Source organism: Haemorhous mexicanus, chromosome 2 (assembly GCF_027477595.1).
Source record: "Haemorhous mexicanus isolate bHaeMex1 chromosome 2, bHaeMex1.pri, whole genome shotgun sequence".
In the NCBI taxonomy this organism is placed as follows: Eukaryota; Metazoa; Chordata; class Aves; order Passeriformes; family Fringillidae; genus Haemorhous; species Haemorhous mexicanus.
The window spans coordinates 52073463-52087834 of record NC_082342.1 but is presented as its reverse complement, the minus strand read 5'-3'; the positions used below and the strand labels follow the sequence as shown (position 1 = coordinate 52087834).

At 41.7% G+C, this 14372-nt stretch overlaps 1 protein-coding gene across 1 annotated transcript in view; it reads left to right on the top strand.

Annotated features, from left to right (window-relative positions):
- The window catches only part of UBL3 (ubiquitin like 3), a 55832-nt gene extending 50117 nt beyond the window's left edge, over positions 1–5715 (top strand). Inside the window, exons 4-5 of the mRNA XM_059838814.1 lie at positions 3476–3553; positions 3952–5715. Coding sequence (XP_059694797.1) covers positions 3476–3553; positions 3952–4004 — 131 coding nt within the window. The 3' untranslated portion in view covers positions 4005–5715. The remainder of the gene's footprint in view (positions 1–3475; positions 3554–3951) is intronic.
- Positions 5716–14372: the final 8657 nt, after the last annotated feature.

The following is a 14372-nucleotide window of genomic DNA, read 5'->3' as shown; positions in this document are numbered from 1 at the left end:
CAGTTTAAAAACGAATTAATGCTCCTACTTTGTATGTTTAGATTATTTATGGTTTGGTACTTGGATGCAGTACAGAAAGGTGAATATATTATAATACAAAATTACCAATTAATTGTTTTTGAAGTTAAGAGGAATCTGAAAATAATATATCTGGACTGCTTATGGTGATTTTCCATGAAGAATTGACTGGGATGATATAGCTATTGATTCACTCTCTACCATTCCCAGTGTTGCCTAGTGATGTACTTATAGATTTACTCTCCACATATATAAATTTTTAATGCTTCTATATATGCGAACAAGATCATTGTCAGCTCAGCTGGAAGAACTCTAAAATTTTTATTCACTCTTTAATTTGTATTTTTACCAGGTGACAGTGAGTGCAGCTAGTAGCAGTTGGAATAGAGTTGAAAGACAAATGTTAAGTCTTGGATCATCTCTGCAGTTAAAGATGCTAGTCTTACCCTACATTTCCAGGCAAGGATAGCTAACTGGGATTTACTTTGCCATTTATTTACTTTACTGAATGCTGCTCTTTACCACCAGTATTTTTTCCCTTTAGTGGCATTTGTCTAAATCTGAGAAAACATTGAATATTTGTTCAATATATTTAATATATTATTTAATGAGTTAAGCTGAAAAATAATAGCTGCATGCTGCTGACTTTTGCATTAACTTAGGTCTATGAATTTTGAACACTTATTTGGATTCAGGGCATTTTAGTTCATTCTTAATCACTCAGCATTGAGATTTAATCATCATGTTTTTATCCAAGGATCTTACATGTATATTAGTGTTTTTCAAAAATATTTTCATTGCTGTATTGTTTTAAGAAAAAGAATCCCTAAAACATTGGCTCAACTTCAGCACTAATGAAGTTATCAGGAGTAAGATTACACAGCTGAAAGTGGTACAGGAATTAATGAAACAGCCTGAAAAGACTCTTACTTCAGTTTGTGTTGTTCATTAGAGGTAACCTTAGGTGAAATAGTTACCTTTAAAAGGGAGGTGAAGGGGGGAGTTTTTTAAACAATATTTATATTATGTTTCTTTACTTAGCTTAACTTTCATTAAGCTTTTCTAGCTGCAGTTCTCTTTAAGTTATAGCACTTAGTGTTATATTTGCTTTAGGTGATTAAGAAATATTGACTGGAATTTGGACCTCCTGAAAATCATTTTATCATCCAGTGAAACAAAAGTTTCCAAGGAAACAGTTTGGTGTTTTCCTTTTTAACTGGAGTCCATTTTTGTTCACTTTTACCTTACATGTCTGTGTAGTGTTATGAATTTAAGACTCCTATAAACTTAGATGCCTCAAAAAAGAGAAATTGGTACGAAAAAGTGAAAAACTTTATTTTCAATGAATCATCCCTTGTGATACCTCCTCTGAATGGCCTGTCACTACAGGAACAGCAAAACTAATGGCACTGGGAGCAGTGTGAAACAGGCACCTCTGTAAAGCTGCACTGCTCCTGCCTGCAGTGCTTGAGCCACACTGCTCTGTTGTGTCCTGCCTGTGCAGAGGGCTGGGGAGTTGGCTAGCAAGGCAAAGTCTGTTGTTCAGCTTCCAGCAGGAAATTTAATCCTTTAGCTAAATATTTGTTCTGCAGTTTGCATTTCAAATAATATTAATTAGGGAAGTAATACATAATCAACAGTTCTCCATTTCTTGGTAGATAATGGTAATCAGCAGCATTTGCTTCCTTATTTACTGGTGAAGGGAAGTTTAACCCATCATGTGCCATCCACATTCCAAAAGGGGGTGAAAAGTAAGTTCTGACGATAGAAAATGCAAAGCAACAATAGAATTGAACAGTTGGGAAAGGAATTAAATATAAATTGGCTAAACTGAGAGAAAGGGGTGAGAGCACAAAGAGAAGAGCAAGAAGGGATTACTGAGCATAGGTTAGACTGCTCAGATGCTGTCGTGGTGCTCCAAGCAAGAAGCTGGGAATTTCTAGCAAGAACTTGTGTGAATTGTGCAAACTACTAGCTGAAATTAGTTAATATAAATATTAGCATAGTACTACTTGTTTACTGTAAATAGTTTATCTCCACAACTCACTAATCAAGTCTCCTGAATTGTGTTGATATTATGAAAGATGTTCCTAATGTGATTATTTTGTAATTCAAGAATTTATGTTATGAAGACAATCCTTTTCCATGGAGTTTGCAAAGAGCATATTAACAGTCAGAGATTTCAGTTGTATCATGGTATCAAGTACCCACAATACATCATCTTTGTCAGATTTCAAGTTATCAATAGCTTCTAGTTGCAGGCCCAGGCAGTGCTTCAAGTAAATTCAGCAACTTTCAGATTTGCCTTTCCATAGAGATGGCGTTTCCCAAAGTGTACAGCTGCTTCAAAGAATCTTGTGGAGTTCTGTATCACTTTGTGTGCTTACACCTTTGTTTGAACCTGTGTTTTAATCATAATTTGCATTTATTTAAATAAATATGTAGGCAATGAACATGATTTAATAGTGGTGTTGTAGTGAGGCTTTTTAGTGGTGAATCTTTAACCTGTGCTGTGGGGATTAAAACAGGGGCATTTTTTGCTTCATTTGCCTTCAGGTTTATTGCCCATTCCTTACTAATTTATTCACTTAAAATGCCGTTTCACTGTATGTGAAAATAAAAGCTGTAACTTGAATTTAATAGGACAAAGTCTACTCAAGTCAGAATTATTTGTGTATTAAGGATTAAATTCTTGTTAAATTTATCACTGACTTTTTTTTCTACTATAAAGTAGGAAGGGCAAAACTTTGACAGAAGACCTTTAATTTCTCTGAAAAACAGTCAAGGAAACTACTCTAAGTATGCAGTGTATTTGTATACTTAAATTAGAATGTAGAAATTATCATTTTAGTTTCAGACACAAGCAGAATGAATTGTGGAAAGCATAATTTTAATTTTTTTTTTTTTTTTTTGTTGCTAAAGCTCACAAAGGCAGCATTGTGAGACCTACTACTTTAAATTTGATATTTTTCACCTGCAGCTGATGTTACAGATCAGTATTAAAAGGCAAGGTGCAGATATTTTGTATTTCAAGAAATCTGTGTCATGGATCAAAATATGTGTTAGGAAAATCTGTTTTGCCATAGAGGCTCAGTGTTTTGATATCTCAGGAATAACAATTTGGTGGCTGCATTAGCAATTTTTTTGCATCCTTCTCATTAAAGAGTGCTTAACCACCTGAGTCTTGGCATGAATGCCCACTTCACTTTTTTACTCAAAAGACGAAAGCTAAGCTTCCTAACAGGAGTATCATGTCTTTAAGAGTGCAATGTTCTAAGTGATTATTGTCATGCCCTGAGTCCCTGATTTACTAAACTTCAACCAGTAAGCAGTTCAAACCTAACAGTATGAAATTTTGAATAGGTGCTAATCCAATTACAGTTAGTTTCAGCTGGGTATTTTGGAGGAAAAAAGGCTGATATAATGTATTAATAACTCTCCCTTTTTCGTTTTGCAGCATTAAAACTTCCTTTTGGCAAAACAACAGTGATGCATTTGGTGGCTAGAGAGACACTGCCAGAACCAAACTCTCAAGGTAGGCTGGGCACTAGAGAAGTTTCTTACTCAAATAGATGGCAGAGTTGTCAGGTCTCTTAAGGGCTCTGAGTATTTCATAGTAGAGAAAAGTCAAGTCCTTGTGCTCTGTTGTGAAGAAGTTAATGGAATGCTTTTCTACATATTTGTAGAAAACTAAGACTTTTCTGGTTTAGCATTTTTATATTGTGCAGAAACTTACTCAGATCTTAAAAGTTCTTGTTTTTATTGTGAAAAACTAGTCCTGATTTATTTTTCAGTTATGTATGCATATGTATAACAAGAAATAATTTTTTTACTGGAAATAACTGAGAACAGACTTGTATTAAGCATGCTCACACAGAACAGCCTCATTGCTTTAGAAATGGAATGTAAGTAAAACTTCCCTCTTCTTTGCAGGTCAAAGGAACCGTGAAAAAACTGGAGAAAGCAATTGCTGTGTAATCCTGTAAACCCTGTTAGCTTTACCTGCTAAGTGTGATGTAATATAGTCTTTGTCTTTCATGCTGCTGGAATAGAAGAGGCCCTACCCTGCTTCAACCACCTGTAGGAAGAGCCTGTCTGTAAATCCATGGAACTGAAATAATACACGAACACTGTCTCATTAGTCTTTTTAAAAAAAAATAAGTGAAAGATCTATGAACACTTTAGTTGTTTATTTTTTTCAATTCCTCCTTTTTGTTTGTTGAATAATCTTAAAGTACATCACTTTTTGAAAGAATTCAGTCTCCAGAAAAGTTTGTGTTTTTTTCCATAGCAGGAATCTTTTTGCTACCACAAAAATCTGCATTAACCGGATCTAACCAGTCAAGCTTTCTAGATGCAATTTGCACTAAATATGGTTGACAGTATATTTCTCCTCAACAATCTCTAACAATATTTGAGACATCTAGTAATAACCCACAATGTATAATGCAACACTGGAAAATAGTATATTAATAAGTAAAACAAATCTCACTTATGGCCAAATCAAAGGAAAAACTGTTAAGTCAATTCTACCTAAGTCAACCTCGGTGGCCAAACTGGCACAGATACTAACTAAACCAAGTCTAACTATATATCTTTTCACTGCAACAAAGAAAAAATACTATGTGCCTGTAATTTAAAAGCACTCTGTAGAGGGCTGATGAAACTGATTTTTTTGTTACTGTGTGCACTCCAATCGTGTGTTAGTTGAGTGCTTATTCAGACAGCACAAACAAGTGCAGAGAGTGCATTTCCTAGCCTTAATATGGGAGGGGTAGTTTCCTGTAGTTCATAGGCTTTTATTATTGTGCATAAATGTTAGAAAACATCATTTACTAATCAGTTTTATGTATTTGAATATTGGCAATTGGTGTTTTTCAGTCATTTTTCTCATCTGTACCTTAGACTTCAGTGTCATGCTTACTCACTAGAGATTTCAAAAGAATTATTAAAATTTAAAAAGCAAAAAGAAAATCTTCTGCCATAGTACTAGTTTTGTTTCTTTACGTAATCTGCATTTGGTATTAGTGCTTGCAATGGTATTAAAATCAGAAGCTGATTTTTGAAGGCATACATAATTGAAAAGGATGCCATTCTTTTATTTCATATCAATAATTTAAATGTTGATATGCTAAAGAAATTTGCACAGCACTAAAGCATGAGCTAGTTTCATCTAAACCTGTAAAAAATAAAAATAAAGAAAAATTAAAAAATATAAAAGATTTTATATTTTTTCACTGGGGAGGAATTCTTCCTGGGTGAAATTACAAATATGTGTAGAATATATTTAATAAAAATCTTATAAAATACATAACTATAGAAGTTAAATATAGATTGGCGTGTAGTATAATAGAACAATATTCCATATAAATAGCTTTAGCCTTTAAAAAACTGAGTCACAGGTTGACATTGTGTTCTGTACTTAAGTGTCCACAACTCTTACAGATGTTCTGTGTAATCGTTTTTCCGAATGATTGGCATCATTCAAATGTAAACAGGTTATTTTATTCATTGTTACTGCTTTGATGAAATGCTTTATATGCAGTAGATTTACAAAAATATTGTTCATACTGATCAGAATTAAATTTGTATAGAGCAGAGTTTTAAAACAAATTGTAAATAGCACTAAACATTTTCTTTCTGCAACCTGTACTGATAGACTCTTCTGTAAACTAAATAAAAGAATATTGTAGTGCATTTCAGTGCTGTTTCAAGGGTTGTATTGGGCCTGAACTGCTTGTAATAGTACTTCTTAATCTGGAAATTAAGTAAGGACTCCATTTTATTTATTTTTAAAAAAAGAGGGGCACAAAGCTTGCTGGAAAATGCTACTGAGATTTATCACTTCAATATTTGTTTTCCTTTCACTCCATAAGTGGCCTGGAAGTCTTTCTTCTGTTGAGGAGGAATGTGAGCATGAGCAGTTGCAAAAGTGCAGCTGTGTCACACCCTTGTGTGCCTCCCAGGAGCTGTGTGCCTGTACTGTGAGTTTTTGCAGTCTTCCTTTACTGCTCACAGAGAGCATGGACATTCCCCTTGAGGTGCTGGGATCTGAGATGACACCACTGTGTGCTCATTACCAAAATGAATCTTGGGAGGGGGCTTTTCCTTCTGCTCTGCAGTCTGGTTGCTAAATAAGAAACTGTAGGGACACCAACCTTCTTCTTTAAAAAGACAAAAATGTGATAGACTTCCCTTGTCCAAAATGCTGACCACTCAAGTAAAACAGAATTAGATGGGAAATGGCTATGACAGCACAAGAAAAAGAAATGGTCCGAGACAGGACATGCTCAGTTAGTTAAACAAGTCTTTCAAATGCATTGATTTTGAAAAACAAATGCATGAGATGTAATCCTAGTTTGAAAAAGTAGCCAGGTACTTAATACAGAATAAATACATGAAAATCCAGAAGCTTCCATTTAAACTATTTGGTGAGGTTCTGTAGCAAAGTATGTGGAGTTCCCTTTTGTTAAGGTGAATAAGATGCATATATGCACATGTCCAAGCAAATCCTCAAATACTGCCTGGCATTTAAAGCATGCCAAAATGACTCCTGCAGAAAGTGGATAGAAGAGTTTGCCTGAATTTTCCCACCAATTGTCAGAGTTCTGCCCTTGGAAGAGCATTTCTGTTGTGGTGTGAGAAGGGTGGAAAACTGGGGTGGGGGGGATTGCTAAAAGATGTGTGCTTTTTTTCCTTGAGTGCTTTGTATTGTGGTTTGTGCATTTGCCAAAACAAAAGCAGTAGCTCTTAGTCCCACGTTTCCCAGCCTTGCTAAAGCTTATGCATATGCTTCTCTTCTTCTTTGATGGGAGTGAGTGGATACTAGCAGCCCAAAAAGATTAAAGCTAAGTCTCTTCAGGATCAGGCTGTTGGATGGTCTGATAATACACTGAAGAGTTTGACATTTGATTTGCACTGCTAGATGGAAATGATCTTTTCCCTATGCATTAGTTAATAGTGTCATGAAGGAAGGGAAGGACAGGATGATCTGGAGCCCTTCTTATTCTGAAATACCATGAAGGGACTACATCTGTCTCCTCTACCATTGTGTGTGTGTTATAAACCATCACACATGAGATGAGTGATATTGTGGCCGATAGCCCAGAGTGCTGGGCAGCCCTTCGATAGGACCTTGACAGGGGGGAAGAGATGGGCAGAGAGGAACTGTCTGAAATTTAACAAAGGCAAATGCAGTGTTCTTCCCCTTGCACCAGCACAGGCTGAGGGAAGGAGCTCTGCAGAGAAGGACCTGGCAGTGGGTCCTGGTAAACAACAAGCTGCTCCTGAGCCAGCAGTGCCCTTGTGGCCAAGAAGGGCGCTGGTGTCCTGGGGTGGATTAGGATGGCAGAGCAGTGCCAGCAGGTTGGGGGAGCTGATCCTGTCCCTCCACTCTGCCCTGGTGAGGCACATCTGGAGTGCTGTGTCCAGTTCTGGCCTCCTCAGGACAAGAGAGACACAGAGCTCCTGGAGCAGGTCCAGTGGAAAAGAGCAAGGACAAGTGAGGGACTGGAGCAGCTCTGTTACAAGGAAAAGCTGGGGGAGCTGGGCCTGTTCAGCCACGAGAAGAGATGACTGAGATGGGACCTCGTCAGTGTCTTTAAGTATCTAAAGAAGAATGCCAAGAGGATGGATCCAGGCTCTGCTCAGCAGTGCTGAGCTACAGGACAAGAGGCAATAGGCAGAAACTGATGCACAGGAAGTTCCACCAGAACATGAGTGTAAAAATATGAAGCCACAGGGGCTTGCTTCTTAGCCAGATAGCTGGTTCCCCCATAGGGTCAGAGTGCCCCAGGCAAGCAGTGTTAAGGCCGGATATCTCAGCCCTTCGGGGACTGAGTGCCCTAGGCCAGACTACCACACAGCCGTGGCCCCTTAGCAAGCTCAGTGATTGCCAGCTTTTTGTGATATCAGCTCTTTTATGGTTTCAGCTCTTTAGCTTGCCAGGGGCTTTGGCAGGTCGTGGCTTCTAGGAAAGCAGACGAGAGAGAGATGGAAGGCTGGCATCAGAGTGTTCCATGATGGTTTATTCTGAGGGGTTTGCGAAGGGTCCGAATGCAGCTCTTCTAACAAAATGGGTCAAGACAGCCCCTTTTATAGGGTGAGGGGGGCTTGGAAACTGGCCAATTGTAAGGGTTAGGGAAACTAGCCTGTGGGGTCACAGAGAGATAAGCAGGCCTGGAGGACCAGAGTGAGGACTTCTGGTTCAATTCCTGTGACTCAGCATATTCTTATCTCTAAGTATTCCTCCATGGGGCCATAGCTGGCCCTGTGCTTGCTACACATGAGGAAGGACTTCCTTACTGTGCTGTGATTGCACACTGGAGCAGATTGCCCAGAAGGGTTGTGGAATGTTCCTCACTGGAGACATTCCAGAACTGTCTGGACACAGCCCTGTGCCATTTGCTGTAGGATGGCCCTGCTTGAGCAGGGAGGTTGGACCAGATGACTGACTGGGGTGCCTTCCAACCTGGCCCATTCTGTGCTTCTCTAGTATCTGGTAGCAATGAAAGTGCTCTACAACTTCTCTTAAAGGATAGCAAAATTATGGCTCTGGAAACAGTTCTGTGGATTAGCTCAGCTGCTGGAGGAAGAAAGCGTGGCCACTGTAATATTAGAGGCTTTGCTAAGGTGCTGCATGAAGATTAATTTAATGCTGATCTCTGCAGGTTATGGATACCATTCCTTGGCACATTTGCAACAGAAGGAGCAATGATTTAACTTAGAAGAGAAACATAAGCACTTTATAAAAACTTCCTCTCTCACAGGTAAGAGGGCAGGCAGGTGTTTCTGGGCTAGCTAGAAATCAGGAGTCGCTGCTGCTGCTTTCCAGGGGAGTAAAGCATGTGTGTGTTGTAGTTCTGTGTGTGCTCTGATTAGATTTCTTACACAAATCTTGCTTCAAGAAGCAAATAGACGGATGGATATACTTCTCCATCCAAAACTCTCTTGCCAGCTTTATGTTAAGAGGTTAAGCTTAAGCAGATTTTGAGCTATATGTCCTGTGTAAGTTGGCATTTAGACAATTAACAGCAGATACACTATTGAAACCGGGAGGACTTCTGTGCCTAAATCAGAGGAAATGCCAAGATCTGTTAGGACTCTTAAAGGAGAGTTTCTTCCCCCGTTATTTCTACTGCAGTACTGAGGTTCTTCCTAGGCACCCTGTCTTGGCCATAGCTTTGAGTTTCAAGCTTATTTTCAGAGCACAATAAAAGGTTTGTTGTTATTCAAGAGGCTGATGGTGATATATGGTTCATGATAATAAGCTGTTAACAATCCTCATAAAGTAGGATAATAAAGGCATTTTTGTCCTTCTGTGCCACATGTACATACCTGTGAAGAGATTTAAAATGTGAGAGCTAATTTGCTTACCAATTTATTACACTAGACTGTATAATTACAAAACCCTTGTTATGCTCTGGGTTTTTCCAGTAGTTTATTGTTGACTTCTACTTGGCTTTTTTTTTTCGTCGTTGTTGTTGATAAGGATTTGGTTTGGGATTTTTTAATTAATCTGGAAAAGGACAAGTGAGATAGAAAATAATGAAGGTTATGAAAGTCAAGCTCACAAATAAAAAAAGAGAGACTGTAATGATACGTTATCAAGCTCAGGGAGTGGATCACACTGACAAAGGAAGTTGCAGTTTGGAATGGCAGAGAAAGCAAAGTATTCTAAATCTTATTTTTGAAATTACCTGGATCAGTCCAAATCTGAGTTCTGGCCATCATGGGCAGATGCTTTGTATTTCAATTTCCTTAGGATTTTGAAAATGCTAACAAAAATAGTGAGACAGCAGAAATATTACAGAGAGACTGAAGAGAATGAGAGGTTAAAATAGCTACAGTGATGATTAACACAGACAAAATGGATGGAGAACTTCTATTTTTGTCTTGTAGCTTTATAGGCCTGGTTTTTACATTTGTAAAGCAGAGGTGACAAATTCAGATTTGATAGGAAGATTTTTTCATTAAATGAATGGCACTCACTGCCACCAGAAGTAATTTGAGGAGAACAACTGAACTAGATATAAAAGTAAAATGGATTATTGTATCAATGAAAATTGATAGAATTTCCAGAATTAGCAACATTAGTGATGCCAAACTCCCAAGAAGGTAGTATTTTTACCCTTCAGACATTATGTTCCCTTTCAGTGAAGAGCCCAGCTTTGAGGGGAAAAATATTTCTGGCATGTTACCACCTTCATTATGTACAAGCAAGTGCATAATGTGAGCCCCAGGGCCAGTATATCGAGTGCTCCAGCAGGAGTTTATCTCCACAAATCATCTGTTTCCCAAGAAATTTTGGTCAGAGTCAAGGAGATGTTTGTGCTGGAGCAGGCTTGAGGGAATAATTTACTGTGTTTTAGCTGGTAGAGAGTGTGAACTACAGTACCTTAGGGCAGAAGCTGCTGCCTCTTGTGTGGTGCCACATGTAAGCACCCTGCTTTTATCAAGTCCAAGGATGCTGAATTGATAGGTAGCAAATGTTCTGACACTTCTATCAGAAAATGCTCTTCAACTACTATTTTATTTGGATAGAGGCAAAGTAGTGGGATGAAACAACAATTTTCCTTTTACTCTCCTTGAACTAAAAATCAGGAGGAAACAATGGGGGAAGTTTTAGGTGCCTACCATAGGATCAACCATTTCATGTCTGGTGAAAATAAACTGACCAGCAGCTATCCATGCAATAAAGAACAGCTGTAGGAAAGAAATGATCACTGCCCACAGTCAGCAAGTGATTGCAAGGGTTAAATAGCTCAGGTTGAGCATGAGAGGCAAAAGGGGGTGACAAGTTGTCGCTTTGGGACTTTCAGCTGTTGCCTGGCAAAAAAGGGGAATAGGATCTTCCACCAGTCATTAGGGAGCAGAATAACAGAGTGGAACTCCCTGTAGAGGCTAGATTGGAAAATTAATCTTTTAGAAAATCCTTTATGCTGGAAGCCAATTCTGTATTGGATGGATGATATTGGACTTCCAAAATGAGGGAAATACATACTGGAGTATATCTTACCTTGATCTGTGTGTTACCTGTGCTGGCTAAATTAAAGAAAGATTGGGTTTCAGTTCTTTAATTTGTGCAGCTCATGTGTCCCTAAATAAGGCTCATTAATCCCCGGCAGTCCCAAGGCTCTGCTGGAGCTGTCAGGGAGCTCTGGGGTGCCCTGCAGGTGAAAAGTCACTGCAACTGTGCCCACTGTGACAGGAGAAGCACAAATCTCTTGGGTGGGATAAAATGTCAGTGTGGCGACTCAGCAGGTGTCCAGACTGGGGCACTCCACCAAATCCATGGCACTGTCCAGCTGAGCTGTCTTTCAGTGAGTTTGATGGGTGCTCTGCAAAGCAAAGAGGCAAGAGTCTTCTCTTGCACTCTTGCATTAATGAAGTGATGCCAGCCAAACCTTTTGGTTCCTGTCACCATGACTGACAGCATCCCAAAGAAGGGTCTGCTCTCAACAAACAGATATGAAGGCTGCCTCAGGCTCTATTTTTTCTTGTGCCCTGAGCAATGACTGTCTCTGGCTTCATCACCAAGGTCTTTGAGCATCACATCATTCTCCTGCCTGCAGACAGGACTCCTCCATGGCTCTGGTTGTTGATGGTAGTCTGAACTACCACCAACACCAGGACAGGAACATGCTTTGAGCTTCCAAGCAAAGTGCACCATTCACAACACTGACCAGCCCCCAGCTCCAGCTGCATTTGCCTCTTTCCTTTGGGTAAGACTGTGTTGCAGCAGAGAACCTCACTGGTGACCAAACCAGTGAGAGCTACTGGCCCTCCTGCAGCAGGGAGGCTGTAACTCCTGGGCTGCTTCTCCAGGTCTGATCAGGAGAGCAGATGTGGGTCAAGAGCACCCTAAGCTCTGCCCCTACTGCAGAGGTGAGCGCTGTGCTGGCTGCTCTGGGGACCATGGGGAACAGGCAGAGGAAGAGTGCCTGGGGGGGGGGGGTTGGTTTGGGACCTGGCCCTGTTCTTCTCTGCTGCTGGAGCTCCCTGTCACAGTGGACCAGAGCTGGGATCACAGGCCCTGGCTTCAGCACCCCAAGCTGCCCTGGGAGGAACCTGCCTGGGGCCTGCTCAGCTGCCAGTGTGTTTTACCATCTCAAGGTCTGTGATGATTAGAATAATCCCGAGCTCCCGGTTGGGAGGCTGGGATGTAACTGCAGGGCTGGGACAGCCCAAGGCAGCCCTGTCCTTGGAGAGCCTCTGGGGAGGTGCAGTCAGTGCAGATCACTTCTGCCAGCTCCCTGTGGCTGCACAACTCATCTGTGCCCCAGCCCCTTTTGAGAAGTGACCTTGATTACCACGTTGACCTTGCATGGCTCAACCTGACTAGTAGGGAGCAGCCTCACTGCCCCCCTCCGCCCCATTCCCAAATCCAGCACCCACGCCTGAGCTGATGACTCCTCAGGAATCAAATGCTCCCATGAGCTCCCTGGAGGTGTGCTGCCACCAGTGGGATGGGGGGACCTGAGCTTGGTCCCCTGAGGGACCAAGACCAAGACCTCTACCTGAGGTCTTGCAGGGTACCAGGCCTAAGCCTGTTGCTTTCCTTTCACCTCATTGGCCTGGCAGCTTCCCCGGGCTTCAGGGCTGTGGGGCTTTCATCTTCAAAGACACAGTTTCTTCTGCCTGCTGGTTAAAAGCCTGAGGGGGCTTTTGTTCCTGTTAGATCATATGTGTGCCTGGCTGTCCTTTCTCACCTGAAAGTTAATAGTTAAGCCATGGAGACTGCAGCCAGGCACTTAAAGGCCTCTGGAAATTAAGGCAGCTTGAAGGTGTGGTGGCTTGTTGCCTGTGTCGGTGCCAATCGCCCACCCTGCCTTTGAGGAGGGCTGGGCTGGCAGTGGTGTAGGGCCGTGCATGGGTGGGAGGATCCGTCTGTGGCAAGGCTTGCATGCACAAGTTCACAGGCTGCACTGGGGAGCCTGTGGGTCTTAAAGATGTTGGGTTGGTGTTGTGGTATCTAAATCTCTAACTCAGCTTCCCTTTGATTCAGTAAAGAACTCTTGTCCTGTTTCCTGGAAAGGGGAACCTGTGTGCAGAAGTTAGTTAGCTCTGGTAAGAGTTCTGCTGGAAATAGCTGCCTGGAGGGCAGGTGTAGGTATTCCCCTGTGCTCCAAGAGGGAAGAGTTGGCCACAGACAGCAAACACGGAGATTCCTCACAAGCTCCTTGGAGTGAAATATCACTGCTGCCAGGAAAAACCCGACTGGTTCCTCTGGTCCCTGTAGGCTGATTCCAAAACCTGGAGAGACACCTCTCCTTTCTCAGGTGAAAGAATGAAAAATGGAGATGAGACATTTCTGTGTTTGTGGATTACGGCAAACAGGAGACCCTGGAGATAATGAAGCTTCTGAGAGCATGGCATAATTGCCACTCAACAACTCACCTTTTCAGACACGGAGAGCAATTTAAATGTGAGTGGTTCAGGTCCTACCCCCTGGGATGAACACTCCCTGACTCGCCAGATGTTTCTTTGAAGACAGCCAATGGGATTTGCAAAATCCCAGACTGAAGCTTATTATCTGCTGAGTGAGAAGACAAGAGAACTTGATAGCCCTCCAGAGCTCCCGGCCTTGTGTGGGGCCAGAGAGTCTCGGGCAGCCCCAGCCACACTGGCACCGGTGTGGGAGGGGAGAGAAGGGGCCAGCAGCTGCGGGGTGGAGCTGCCGCAGCCCTGCTCAGCCGCATGAGGAGGTTTAAATTAGGAATGTGGGCATCCCTCATTGCACCGTCAGGGCAAATAAGCCAAAAGGGTTGTGAGCCAAAGCTGAAACAAGGTATTTGTGGAACGGGAAAGAGATCATAGGTTCAACTCCCCTGAAGCAGCATTGCTGTCAGAGATGCCAGTTTCCAAGGTGAAAGGCAGCACGGTAATGGAAGAGGAGGAAAAAGGCTGAGTGCCATTCAGCTGGGGAAACAAGCAGGCTACTGCAGCGTCTGGCATCAGCAACGAAAGGCTGCTTGTAAATAATGCTGCTTCCAGCACTTTGGGATTTTGCAGACTGTCATATTGAGGCTATTATCGATCCCTGGATACAGGTGCTGAATTCCAACATCGGAGAGCTCATTATAGCTGCAGTTCTCGAGCTTGTTTCTTCATACAAGTACAGCCTCTACTGCTGAAAAGAGCTTTGTGTTAAGAAATGCTCCAAGGGAGATGAGCTGGTTTTGTCAGGAAGCACAGAAGTGACTGGTGAGGGGAGCTGAGGCCGTGGCTTTTAGTCTGACATTTGTGTCAGGTCCTGACAAGGGACTCACAGCACCTGCAGGTCAGGACTTCCCCTCCTGTACCTGCTGCCATTCCTGATATTTTCTTAAGGGTGAAAATAAGGTCTCACCAAA